Genomic DNA, 14,254 nt, shown 5'->3' on the forward strand with positions numbered 1-14,254 from the left:
GACAGCCCCGAAACCTGACAGATCTAGAGGAGATCTGTGTGGAGGAGTGGGCCAAAATCCCTGTTGCAGTGTGTGCAAACCTGGTCAAGAACTACAGGAAACGTTTGACCTCTGTAATTGCAAACAAAGGTTTCTGTACCAAATATTAACACTGATTTTCTCAGGTGTTCAAATACTTATGTTCAGCAGTGCAAGACAAATAAATTCTTTAAAAATCATACAATGTGATTTCCTGAATTTTTTTTTTAAATTCTGTCTCTCAGAGTGGGAATGCACCTACAATGTGAATTTCAGACCCCTCCATGATTTCTAAGTGGGAGAACTTGCAAAATCACAGGGTGTTCAAATACTTCTGTTCCTCACTGTACAAAGTATTAGAGAACATTTCATAAAGGGGTATGCAAACTTGTGCACTGATATAATTTTTCTTCATTTTACTATAACTTTCTTTTCTACGCTTAAAACCGATCATCATCCATTGTTTGAAAGTGTTTCAGATTTTAGCGCAGGTGATGTTAGACTTGTGTCTGTGCCTCAAAGCAACACAACTAACTTGTTCAGCCACGTGTTAAAACACCATACACTGCAGTACAATTAATGCATGGACACCAAGAAGAATACCGTCACTAACATTACCTCACCGTATCCCCGTCCTTGTCCAGCATCAACTCAGACATCTACAGTATAACAGCGACGCTGTACAAGCGTGTCACCGTATCCAGTTCTCAAAGAAATAATAAAATAGTGCATTTGCACTCCAAGTGAAATAATCGAGTAAGTGAAAGCAGTGTCTGTTTATTTATTTTGTCTAAAAATGTTTAGTACAGTTTCACTTATGTTTTGCTTCTAGCAGATGAACTGTGCACTTGTTTTGCTGCAAAGATTTGTACACTAACCCAACATTGAAGTGAAAGCGGAGCTCTTTTTATTTAAAATTTAAAGTGCAAATCGGCAATCGGGCGAAGGCGGGGTCCACCCTGGACAGGTCGCCAATCCATCGCAGGGCTAAAAATCAACGAATCAATGAATAATTGTAATAAATAATCATGATCTCAGTATTGATCAAAATAGCCATAGTTAACATTTTGGCCATAATCACTATTGCTCTGCGGGCCTACTTTCTAACTTGTAACAGTTGTACTCTGGCTCTTGTCTTCTTTCTCCCATACAGGTTGGGTCCTGTCATGCATTGCAAGGAGACCAGTCAGCACCAGGGCTGACGCTGTCGGCGAGCCCAGCCTACACAACACTACTGCAGTTCCATCTCTTAACGGACGTTGCCTTCCACTGTCCTGCCCTCTCTCCAGACATTAACCTTACCCCAGGGGAACACAGACATTTTTTGAGTCCCATCCCACTACTACTGTTCACTACATCTCCTAATAAACGAGCGCCCATTCTACTACAGGGCATTCCTCTTTTCACAGTACTCCTTCATCCTGGGTACTTCAACCCATAATCTCTTTTAAATCATCCCTGGCCAAGCACAAGCATCAAGTGAGGACACCTGTCCGCCAGGGCACCCAGGATCCACCACCATCATGTCCAGTCGACGGAAGGCTTCCACTCCCTGCATGATCCGACCAGAGCAGACAGTGGTGGAGCTGGATGATGATGCAGAGGAATCGCGCAACATGGAGGTATACTTCCAATATGTCTGGCAAGAGCATCTGGCTTTTATAAATAAGACTGTGCGCTTGGTTTTGAGGAAATAAAAATATTTGTGCCCTGTTATGGCTTGAATTTGATGGCTTTTGTTATTTTGTTAGTACAGACCCCAGTTGTATATGAAAGAACTAAAACCCGTGAATGTATTTTATGTAGCCTGTATTTTTACTGCTGTTTTCTGTGGGGCTACTAATCACTGGGTTCAGTTTCTAAATATAGGGGATGATTCAACAAATGTATATTGGACAAGATGTACTAATTTGAAAATGCCATTTGTAGTTAGTCTTCTTCATCTGTCTTTTTCCCTGTAACAGACAACAACTGAGAACCATACTCAAGAGGGACCTATGGAGAAACATCTGTCAACAGAAGCGGAGCCATCTATGGAGTTGGATCAAATAAGCAAGGCTTCGGACCCTCCCACAGCTACAGACAAACCAGCGGCAGAGCCACCGGACCTTTCCAAGCCTCAACGTAGGCAGCAGGGTGGCTACGAGTGCAAATACTGCCCCTTCTCCACACAGAACCTCAACACATTCAAAGAACATGTAGACGCCAACCACCCTAACGTCATCCTTAATCCCCTGTATCTGTGCGCCGTCTGCAACTTCAACACAAAGAAATTTGACACCTTAACAGAACACAATGAAGTGTGTCACCCAGGGGAGAGCAACTTCAAATTTAAACGCATCAAAATGAACAATCAGACAATCTTAGAACAGACAATTGAGGGGTGCAGTAACAATGCAATCATTTACAACACTCCCGGTGCCGTTTCTGGCAAAGGGGATGAACTAGGTACTCTGCCATTAAGCAAACCCACAACAGTCAAGATTGGTAAACCAAAAATAATGTCATCAGATAATAAACGGACAGACTCTCAGTTGGGTAAGCTGACCCCCGATCTGGTCAAGAAACCAATCACAGCAGTCAATGTGAACGGGACTGTCATCATCCCCGAGCCGACACTCCTGAAAGCAGATGGCCTTTCTCACATTATGCCTTCCCTGCAGCGGCCTCTAAACTATACCCAGGTATGATCATTCCTGTTAAAGGAATATTTTGACACTTTCTTGTTGAGAGTGCCACTCTTCATGTTTATACACCAAGTATAAAGCTACAGCCAGAAGGTGGTTAGCCTGAAAACAGATGGCTTAGTTCTGTTCAAAGGTAAAAAAAAACAACCTACCAGCATCTATAAAGCTCACAAATTAACATTTTGAATCATGTTTGTTTAATTAGCAGGTGTATTTCCAAAAAAACTATTTATGCTAAGCTTAGCTTAAAGGCTGGAAGCAAAGGCAAACCTAGCCTAGCCTGACTCTTTTCAGTAGTTGCTGGGTTCTATGCCCATTTTATACTTTTGAGTTTGCTACAAATTAAACAATATATAACTTGTTAATTAGTTTAACGGTGCTAGAAGGTGTTGGAGCCAGACTTGCTGACTCCTCCTGCTTGCAGCCCTTGTGCACATGAAGCTAGCTGTTCTCTTGGCTCTAGCTACATATTTAGCATACAGACATGAGAGTGGTATTGATTTATATCATCCAAGTCATGACACAGGAAAGCAGACAACCATACAGTATGTCCCAAAATGTCAAGCTATTCCCTGAAAATTGTGGTTCTGCATTGCAGTTTTTAAAATCTATCAAGTTGGCAGTTCTACTGATAATACTTTGTCTGTAATGTCCTGTTTATGTCCAAGGAAGCTTCCTAGAAAGAACAATGTAATTTGCTGCCAATTACAAGGAAAAAAATAACAATGGGCGCACTTCATTTAATTAATTTCAATTAACTGCTAGTGTAGTTTGTGTCAGATTATAGCATGTCAACCAAATGTATAAAAATGTGAATTTTTCTACAGGCAAACAGAGAATTTAAGGGAGAGGAAGTGAATTTTAAAATAATTAACAGATTATGAATTATTTACTTGGATTTAAACTGAGCTTCAAGAAAATTTCCTGTTTTTCCTACTACTGCTGCTAACTTTTCACCAAGCTAAATTGTATGTTTCTTGATGGACACCAACACAAAACAAACATTATTGTTCTTGAGGAGAAAAAAAAAGTACCATTCATTTTACATTGGTCAATGTTATTCCAGGTGCCGAAGATCGCAGTGCCCCTCAACACAACCAAATACAACCCTTCACTGGACGACAACCTGACACTCATCTCTTCTTTCAACAAGTTCCCGTACCCAACACAGGCTGAGCTCTCCTGGCTCACAGCAGCCTCAAAACATCCAGAGGAGCAAATTAAAGTCTGGTTCACCACACAGCGGCTCAAGCAGGGCATTAGTTGGTCACCTGAGGAGGTAGAATTTACAGTAATAATAATATTTTAGGCACTGTGTATTCAATTCTGTATTCTCCTATATCTTTTCCACTGCTCCGAGGCTCAAACGGCCTCAACTGGTTTGCACTCTGAAGCCAAATTGCATCTGATGGGTTGTTAGGGTTAAATGGTAAATTCTGTCTTAAATAACGTTTGTTACATCACCCTACCCGCCTTTCTCTTCTCTCCCTCTTCTTTCTCTCAGCCAGTTGTCTCTGTGTCTCCACTTCCTGTATCTGTTGTTTCAAATTAAAAGCCCTATGCAGAGTTGTGTAATTGCAATGTCATTACATTTCCTAAAATTCTGAACCAGCAGCAGGCTGCCGCTGCAAAGTGTATGTAGTGGAAACTACAGCATAAATATGTTTTGATATTAACAATACCACATTGTCTGCGAAGAGGGATAAAATTACTTTGGTGTTATTATTACTGAAGATAAAGATAATATAATTTGACCCAAAACTTTGCACATTATCATGTCATATATACAGATAACAAATAATATTATACAGAGTTATAACAAAGACTTGCCTTCTGACAGGTGGAAGAAGCCAGGAAGAAAATGTTCAATGGTACGATCTCCTCTGTACCTCAGACATTCACTGTGGTTGCTCCTCAACTCAACTCCCAATCGTCCACCAACTCGTCTGCAGCCTCCAAACCCCTGCATCCAACAGCTTCTGTCCTTCAGTCCCTCCCTTGTCAGCTCCTGGGACAGACCAGTCTGGTGCTGACTTCTGTTGCTAACGGCTCTACTGTCACTTGTGCACCACTTGCACTCACAGTGACTAACCAGGTAGAAAACCTTGGGCAGAAATGTAACTCAGTGAGATACAATAACACAAGCAATCAGTATGGCTTACAAAAAGGTCTTTACATTTTCACCATGATTACAACAGATGGCTCAGTCGCTCAAGCGACCCCTGGCCTCTCCTGTGATCGCCACAGAGAGTAAACGACCCTCCATCATTCAAACCATCTCAGCACCCTTGGCCGCATCCAAGCTAGCTTCGCCTCAAGTGCTGAGTTTCACAGTCGACCCCAATAAAACAGCCGAGCAGCTCTTGGTACTGAGGTCTAGCTACACGCAGTGTCCTTTTCCTGAGGAAGATGAGGTAAGAATAAGTGAGTGCAATGACATTTTTGCGGCAGTTCAACATAAATTTCAGATGGACTGTAGACCTTGTCACTTGTTTTATTTTTGAGTAGCGGTACTGGATTTTTAATCACCTGTTTACTGTACATGTTGCTTCGTGTTGTATGACAGATCTACAGGCTGATAGAGATGACCGGGCTGTCCAGAGGAGAGATAAAGAAGTGGTTCAGTGAACAATGGCTTCTTAATCTCAAAGGTATGTACCAGGCATCTACTGGTACAGAGAAAGCAATATGGCATAGAGATGCACACTCACTGGCCACTTTATCAGGTACACCTGTACAGTTGTATGCAATTCAGTGCAACATTTCCACCTTAACATTTGTGTTGACGAAGCTCAGTGTTTCAGTTTTTGGTGAAATTGTCATAAATGTATAAATTCAATTATATGTTTATTATTGAGGTCATAGTTAAAGGGCTTTGTTTTTGTTCTTCCCAGCTACATACATGAAAAGGTCAGAATATTAGGAACACCTCTGAATATAATGTAGTCTAGTACACCACCATCTTTAACTATGACCTCAATAATAAACATATAATTGAATTTATACATTTCTGACAAAAAGTAATGTCACCTATATTGTGTGTTGGTCCTGAAGTCTCTCTGTCTCTCTTGAAGGCACCCCTCCACCACCAATGCTGGTGAAAGCAGAAGTGACACCAGCACCCAAAGATGGTCTTATAAAGAAAGCAGTTCCCAGCCATTTTCCTCTGCTGGAAAGGGTGAAGGGAAAGTCATCAGAGCAGCTTAAGGCACTGGAAGAGAGTTTCCAGAGAAGCAGCTCACCGACTGAGGCAGAGCTAGGTACAGCCCCTGAATCAGTTCTCATTTAGTTTTTTCCCCATCTCATTTTCCTGCTGCACAGAGTAGCAGGAAAGAGCTGAACTTAAAAGTATCCGTAGTTTAGGAACAATAAATAAATATAAATTATGGCTTAACATGTGCAAACTACAAGCTGTCTCCTTAAAAATTTTGATTTGCAGAAATACTAAAGCTGGTAACATTGACAGACTACATTAATATATAACTTGTTAATAGCTTAAGAAACCAAGCTGCTTTGCTTGTGGGAAATCGATTATCTCTGCTTTTAAAACAAATGTTTTTGCTTTACTTACCAATGTCCTGATGGACCAAGCAGTTGTCCTAAATTCAGATATGTGAGCAGATTTGCTTTCCTGCAGATCAGAGCTAATGAGGCATAAACCGGCTCCCTGAGAAATGTGATTACAGAACTTTTAAATTACTTAAAACTTTGTGAGATTCAGTTGGTCAAATTAGCAGCTGGTTGACAAATTGACTATTCTCGCTTTGTAACTTAGATGTTAAAATTAGGCTACTTCAAGAAATTTGGCAATGTTTTTTTCTGTTTACGTAAGTTCACATACGAGTTCACAGCATGTGCCTTAATTTTATTTCACACTAAAGGAGCTGCAGGCCCATCTCTGGTGGGGGGGCTGCGTGACAGACATAATAGAAATGCTTTAATGAGCCCATTTTCAAGTCCCCTGGAGAGAAACTGAAATTCCAGGTTTCTATAAAAACCTTCCATTTCAAGGTAACACAGTTCGTCAGATTCATTGAACTCTGTTCTGCTGCAGACCAGCTGGCCCAGGAGACCAGGCTGTCCAAGACAGAGGTGGACTGCTGGTTTTCAGAGCGCAGGGCACTGAGGGACAACATGGAGAGGGCGTTACTTTCCATGACCTCGAAGAACACAGAGGACAGAGTAGACCGGCCCAGAGCGCTGTTAAACGGAGCATCTCATCGAGAGCAAGACAGAAAACCCTTGCGCTCTTCTTCTCACCCGCCTAACCTCTCCACTTCCTCCTCCCCTCCTGTGCTCGCGGCCTCCTCCCCTCACCCACCAACCCTCTCCTCATCAGCATCTCCTCCCATCCTCACTCCGTCGTCATCCTCTTCTCCCCATCCTCCCATTTTGTCAGCCTCCACCAGCCCAGCTCCCATCGCAAGCCGTTCACTCACGCTACTCCGAGAGGTAAGAAAAGGTGACGACAATGTGTCAACATCAACTTTGACCAGATGACAAAATATTATAGCAGGCCACAAGTGAAAACATTAATGCAAGCTGTAGTGATACAAAGATTAAATACTCTTTTAATCATACAAAGGCTGGTAATAATGGTGTTAAGAGATTAGGTGATGAGATGGTATCTTTGTTAATACAATCTGAGGTGAGATGTGTAAAATTCAACGATTCTTCTTGATACTGTGTTATACTTAGGGTGAAGCAGTAGTGTGACACTTGATATAAAATTGGCTGATACCTGAATATTATCAGTGAGATAAAATGCTGGATGACTACAAGGTCAGATCTGACAAACCAGAGAGAATATGGAGTGGTGGAATGTCTAGAGAACAGCGGGATCCCTATAGGATTAGAAAACCTTTTGAATACACATATCCATGTGTTGTCTCACGAACAGCAGCGGTACTTGTATGATGTCTAGGCACAGGCTACCATTTAATGATGAGACATGTATCTCAGCTCCTGATCTGTGATTTGGGGAAAAAAAAATCAGTAGGATATAGGATTGAATTGTTAGTGTTTTTTGTTTTGAGAATTGCAGGGTTTTCTTTTTCTTTACATGGGGTTTTCAATGTTAACTTTACATGGCCGTCAGCCTACATGTGTCAGGTTTTAGCAGAAATTATTTCAATAACTTTCGACAGATATATGAATGTTTTAAATTTTGCCCCGTGTTAAAAAATTGGTATTTTAGGGTTTTTTTCTGTATATTTCTTAAACATGAGCTCTTGCAAAAGGTTTCTCACATACAGTATGTGCACTTTGTAGAGTTTATCCAGAAACATATGTCAAGTCCCATTTCTGATCTTGTTTGTGTATCCCACAGGCCCAGTAAAGCACTTTTCTTTGGCCATGTGACAGTGAATTAAATCAGTTTTTTATGTTGTAAAATGTTTTGTGTCACGTCATCTGTCTTGATAGATGTTCTGTCGGACCCAGTGGCCCTCTCCTGAGGAGTATAGCCAGCTGGAAATCCAGACAAACCTGGGACGCACCGACATCGTTCGCTGGTTCAAGGACCACCGCTCAGCACTGAAGAACGGTGAAGCTCTGGATTGGATGGAAGGTTTCCAAAACCAAAACCCTGTAGAGCAGCAGAAAGCAGGCCAGGAACAGAACGGCCAGAGCTCTGAGAAGAACCTGAATGTCACTTTGGAAGTCAAGGCTGCGAAAGGTAAGTTGTGGAGGAGAACATGGAGTAGTGGCTTTTTCATCTAATATCATTTTGCAAAGTCTCTTGTTTGACTCTGTGCTTTCTCTGTTTTTGTCATACGACCACTGGTGCAGTGGAAGAGGCAAGTGATAACACAGCAGCTACAGAGCACTCCACACTGTCTGATCAAGACAAAGTCCACTGGCTGAATGACAGATTAGCCCACAGTGTGACAGACCTGAGCAGGACCAGGCTGGACCAGGCCAGCACTGGCACTGCTGACAAGGGGAGGTGGGTGAAGAAACAGAAACGTGTTTTGTCTTGTATTTATTTTCTGGTGTGGAATTCATGTTGCACAGACAAAACTGACCAGCTCACTGCCAGTATTTGCTTTTTAAAGAAATATCTGAGGAGTTATTTTAAGTTATTTGTGACAACAAAGAATACAGCACCATATGGCACATCAAGTTGTGCATGCTGACTTCTTTGCACTTGATGTTTGTTGTATCAACTAGGTTTTCATGCATAGTTTACCAATCAAAATGCAAAACAGAAAACGATTTTGTATCCACTTCCCAGTAGGGCTCTGTTTGTGTTCAAACTTTGTCTGTTTTCCTGCCAGGTGGGTAAAGGTGACTGTGGCAGTGGGGGAGGAGAGTGAAGGAGCTGTGGAAAGACAGATCCTGGCAACGGGCTCAGATGTTTTGACCTCGCAGGTCACAGGCTGATGGTAGGTTAAAATGGTGACAAGCATCAGATGTTATTACACTGTATGTACTAAATTCAAGGAACACTTTTTCCTAACGCTGATGATTTAAATACAGTTTAAAGCATCTTCAGTGAGTTGTTAGGTGGTTTGTTTTGTTTTGGCTACTTGGGGGTAGAACGTTTTGTATATTGTGTCCTTGTATGTATGTAAACCTTATCTGGCCATCATGTTAACAACGTTAGAATTTTCTGGGAGAAGTGTTGCTAGCCGCCTGATGAATGTCTGGGGAAAAACATATCTAGTTCTTTAGCTTGCTGTATGTTCCACTATGTTCATTAGCTCATTGCCAACATTGCTTGTCTGTGGTGCTGGGCAGGTAGTGAACAGTGTAGCAAACGTTTTTCATGAAAAACAATTAGCTGCTGTGGCTGTAAATAATGCTGGTGAGAGTTTGCGTGAATTGGAACCGTAAAGTTGCAGGTTATAAGAGCTAACCAATGAGCTGAAAGACACCGTAATGCTCCATAGAGGTAGTGGTGGGGGGGGATATTTTGTTGATTAATCTTAAGGGGTAACACTGCATATAGTAGCTGTCTGAACCACTATTTCTATAAACAATTATTAGCACAGCTTTAATGTCTGAAAATAAAGATTTTATTATTACAGTCATACCAATCACAAAAGGCAAGAAGACCAATTACATGTGGCTGCTGCCTTTCACTTGGTGCCACAGGCTGCACCTCCCTGTGACTGACCAGAAATAATTAGCCACAAAGATTGGACTGATGGGTGGTGGGGGCTGAATTTGGAGATGGATTGTTACAGCTTCATTATGTGCTTTGGTTTGAATAAATGATGAACAGCTCCTTTAAGATGGTACATCTGCAGCCCCCCACTACCCAGGAAGTTATTAGTCTGTAATTAGCTCAGATTGGTCCTTCAAAAAGGATGGCATGCTGGGACGGCAGGATGATATTTGGACCACACTGTCATTAGCATTGTAGATATCAGCTGCACACACACACACACACACACACACACACACACACACACACACACACTGTTACTGTCACAGGAAGGCAGAGCAAATGGTTGTAAATTTCTAGTTTTTATATTATTGTGCACTTTTGTAGCCATTTCATGCACACCATCTCTGTGCACAAGTAGAGATGCACCGATTGCATTTTTTCTGCCAATTCCAATTATTTTATTCCTTTACTTTGTTACGTCTGACCTGCTGATTTAGATTTTGTCCGATTCTGTTTTTCTGTCTAAGAACTGTAACTGACAGCATGCACAGACAATTTTCTAACTTAAATGAAAAATTAAATTATAATAAAAATAAACCATCATATTAAAGTTTTATATTGTTTTTCTCTCACTTTCACAAACCTCCAACTAAAAGTGAAGTGCAGTATTTGTACTTACAAATAGAAACAGGTGCAACATGTAATAGCAACAGAAGCATGTCTGATACTACTGAGCACACAGTTATTTTTGAAGTGTGTGCAGTTTGTGTTTGCCGTGTTTTACCACAGCTCCTCTGTGTGCTTTTTGTATCCCAAATGCTTCTAATGTGCAAGTGAACATGCACCCGGTACAGACACGAGTACAACTTGTGCTCGAGGTGCATGCAAGATGCTACGTGCTGCGCATGCTGTTCTTTTGGCCTGTGCCACTGCTTGCACAGAGTGGACTGTTGTGCCTCTAAATCTGACTGGCACAGAATTGGAGATCTCAAAGTGATTGACCGATCGTCGGTCAAGGCTGATCACACTGAAAACTGGCCATTTCTCCACTGACTGATCGGTGCACCTCTATGCACAGGCGATGATTTCTAAACTTGTTAGTGACCTAACCTAATGAAATACTGCAGAAGGTAGAACAATGATTTTACTGGCAAAATCTAGACAATTTGATGGGAGAGTCAAACCCCTAATTTCCACCAGCTGCGGCCGACCAGCTGATCGCTGCCAGTCTGGTCAGTGGTTGTGTTCCCACTGGGTCCAGCTGCATTCCGTCTTCAGTCCGTTCCACATGCGGCTGTCTGCACCGCTTTGCTAAAGATACACATCTAGTTTATTTTTGATGGATGCTGGATGATTGTGGGACGCTTCTGACAAGGTTCAACCCACCAATCGGGCACTAGTTGGTAAAATTATAGCCTACCAACGAGTCACATCACAACATCAATCGGCACGGTATATAACAAATTCTAAATAATTATGAGGATGAATGGATTTTTAACAACTAAAATACGGCCATAAATCTTTAATACATGTTTCATAGCGACATAACATTATATAGCTAAATTTAACCGTTAACTGTAGTCTTTGTCTTTAGGCCCTTTGTAGGTTACAGCAGGAAATAAGAACAATAAACACAATTAAAATAGACAATAACAAAATCATTTACTCTAACTATCAAGCCTATTTACCAATTGTAGAAGCTCAAAAAACTGGAAATATGGCCTACACATAAAATCAGCACCACATTGAGCCACTGTGCAGATGCACCCAGCAGTGAATGAAGTCGTACAGAGGACGGATCAAAACTGGGTTGCAGACAGAACACACCACAGCCGCATCCGGTGTAAATTGGGGGTAACTGTTAATTTCAGCCCATGTTTGTCTAATTCTGTTCCAAAGAGTTAATCGTTGGCTGCTGAGTCACCGACCACTGAGTGATGACTCAAGATGACCACATGTGGAACAAGTGATGTAACTGTCTGCCTGCGATGTCATCACAAGGCGCCAGCGACTTTGGAGTTCCACTGCTAAAGCACTGATGCAAGGTGCAGATTCTGACGTTAAGAGGAGTGCCAAAGCTAGATTTGATTCATTGTTCTTACTACTACTACATTTTTTAAGAAGCACCCTTGTAAATATTTTTCTGTATTACAAAAAAGTTTGTACAGTTTTACTGGGAGGGCAAGTTTTGTAACATTTTTAAAGAAAGTCTGACTTGTGCCCTAAAACCTGGAATGTCTTGTTTTGTTGCTGTTTGAAGATCAGAGTGTATGATGGTCTGTTATTTGCTGAAAATACGTCCTTTTTTTCTTTTGCAAAATATACTTGCACACTGCTCTTCATGAGTACTTTTTGAAGGCACTTGCATATATCCAGCTGTAGTGATAGGCCACTTCATTTCAAACTGTTAGAAAACTGTAACTTTTCCTTTTCTCCTGCAGCACCATCTTGACTCACACTCATAGAATTGTGCTGGTGAAGGTGGAAATCACTTAAAAAGTGTTTGAGGGGCAGTTAAGAGGAATAACAGTGTTTTGGGTATTCTGAACACAGCTCCAGCCTCACTGCAGAGAGGCAAAAAGGACACAAACCGCCACATGGGCAGACTAAGACTAACAGCATTAGACTGGATGAATGAATGCACTGTATGTCCTAACTTCTACTTTCCTTTCTGATCAGCTGGTTCTTGCATCAGTACCTGCAGCATGTTCAAGAAACGGTGCAAAATATTCTGATACAGAAACGAGAGCGGACTGTCTGATCACACCATGCTGCCTTTTCAGCTCTCTTATTGACTTTTCATGTCTGCCTCTGGTACAGACTGGTGATGGTGATTTCAGCGGATCGGTTCTTTGCTTTAAAAACTTGAAGTATTCTTGACTGATCTTACCAAGAACATGACAAAATAATCGGAGATATCCATGTTACTCAGCTGTGATCTGTGAACACACCTCATCTGTTCTCGGGGCCTTCTGGCTTTAGCTCGGTCCTTCTATTCAAAACAGGACTTGGTTCATTTGATTTCTGTACAGCCTGAATGTAGGTTTATTTTTGAGTCAGAAGAGAAATGATCAAACCTGTGCTGCTTTTCTGAACACCAGCAAAAGCATTTGGAATCTTTGGCAAATGTCATGAACTGCTTGCATGTACTTCAACAATTAACAACTTATTTTCACAGTTAGTTTAAAGGCTGTTTGCTGGCAGAATGTCTAATGCTGCTGCTTTAGTTCCATGTTCAGACAGGTATCTGGGATACTGTACATTTGCTTGACTACTACAGAATGTCACTGTAGTTTCATTTTCTACTTTAAGTCTGCTGTAACCCAATAAACACACAACTGACTGTAAAACACATTTTCCAGTTTGAGTGGTATACATCAAAATTAGAAACAGGAACCTGAATTTAGAGAATGTAAACGGCCTGTGTGCTCATGTACAAAGAGACTTTGTACAAAATAGTGGCAATAGAGTCCAATAGGGGTCCAGTGAAGAGTTGAGCATATGATCAGCCTTAAAAATAAAATTGAAACACCATTTCTTGCCTATACCCAGTCTCATGATTTCACATAGTCAAGGTTGGTTTTTTTTTTTTTTTTACAACTTTGCTATTAGTTTTGGTTAATTTACAGTGTACCTTCCCTCATCTTTTTTATGTGATGCATTTGTTTAAGGCTATTTTTAATCATGCATTTGTGTAAGATTAAACACTAACTGGTAATTGAACACCATTTAATTTAAATTAAAGTGGCAATTCCAGAGCAAATCTTCTGGTCATCAACACACTGTCTGTGCAGCCTGCAATAATTTATATAGACAACACAAACATTTACCTTTTGAGGCACACAGTGTGTTTTAACTGCCAGATTCCTTTCAAGCTTTGGACATTAAAAAGCCAGAGATCCATAAAATTGTCGAAATAAACACTGAAACATTTTTTGAAGTACCTCAAAAACAGGTCTGCATAAGTTTCTGTTATAGCTTTCACTATCCTGGAACTGATGGCCGTCTCATGACGTTTAACTGAAAGCAACACAACTTCCAGTGACCTATCACATTTTGTGCTTCTACTTCTCTGGGCTGCTTTTTTGTGTACTTGTATGGGAACTACAGTTAATGTTGGCACCATTTTATCTGTAGGTTGCAGATATTTCTGCATCTTCAGAGACTTTGTGTACATTGTTCAAAGGCATTTTAAAAATGTAGGAAGGAGAATATATAATGTTTGTATATGAAGCTGAATTGAGTTGACAGAAGATTAATAAATAGTATAAAAAATTGTTGAAGTTATATTTCAATTGGGTGGCATGGTGATGCAGTGGTTAGTGCTGTCCAGGGTCAAGCCTTTGGGTGTAGAGTTTGCATGTTCTCCCTATACCTGCGTGGGTTCTCTCCGGATACTGCAGCATCATCCCACAGTCCAAAGACAGGCTGCTTA

General features: G+C 41.1%; 1 protein-coding gene across 2 annotated transcripts in view; it reads left to right on the forward strand.

Annotated features, from left to right (window-relative positions):
* Positions 1-13,169, forward strand: part of zhx2a (zinc fingers and homeoboxes 2a) — a 27,831-nt gene extending 14,662 nt beyond the window's left edge. The window contains exons 2-13 of one of the 2 annotated variants that reach the window (XM_020597212.1): positions 1,172-1,640; positions 1,983-2,702; positions 3,772-3,984; positions 4,546-4,800; positions 4,904-5,119; positions 5,272-5,431; positions 5,780-5,965; positions 6,760-7,157; positions 8,130-8,382; positions 8,496-8,652; positions 8,984-9,091; positions 11,719-13,169. In XM_020597212.1, the coding sequence (XP_020452868.1) occupies positions 1,542-1,640; positions 1,983-2,702; positions 3,772-3,984; positions 4,546-4,800; positions 4,904-5,119; positions 5,272-5,431; positions 5,780-5,965; positions 6,760-7,157; positions 8,130-8,382; positions 8,496-8,652; positions 8,984-9,089 (2,763 nt within the window). In that variant the 5' untranslated portion in view covers positions 1,172-1,541 and the 3' untranslated portion in view covers positions 9,090-9,091; positions 11,719-13,169. The remainder of the gene's footprint in view (positions 1-1,171; positions 1,641-1,982; positions 2,703-3,771; positions 3,985-4,545; positions 4,801-4,903; positions 5,120-5,271; positions 5,432-5,779; positions 5,966-6,759; positions 7,158-8,129; positions 8,383-8,495; positions 8,653-8,983; positions 9,092-11,718) is intronic. The other variant, XM_020597213.1, reaches the window with a different exon arrangement.
* Positions 13,170-14,254: the final 1,085 nt, after the last annotated feature.

The sequence above is a fragment of the Monopterus albus genome, unplaced genomic scaffold (genome assembly GCF_001952655.1).
Source record: "Monopterus albus unplaced genomic scaffold, M_albus_1.0 scaffold33.1, whole genome shotgun sequence".
Classification (NCBI taxonomy): Eukaryota; Metazoa; Chordata; class Actinopteri; order Synbranchiformes; family Synbranchidae; genus Monopterus; species Monopterus albus.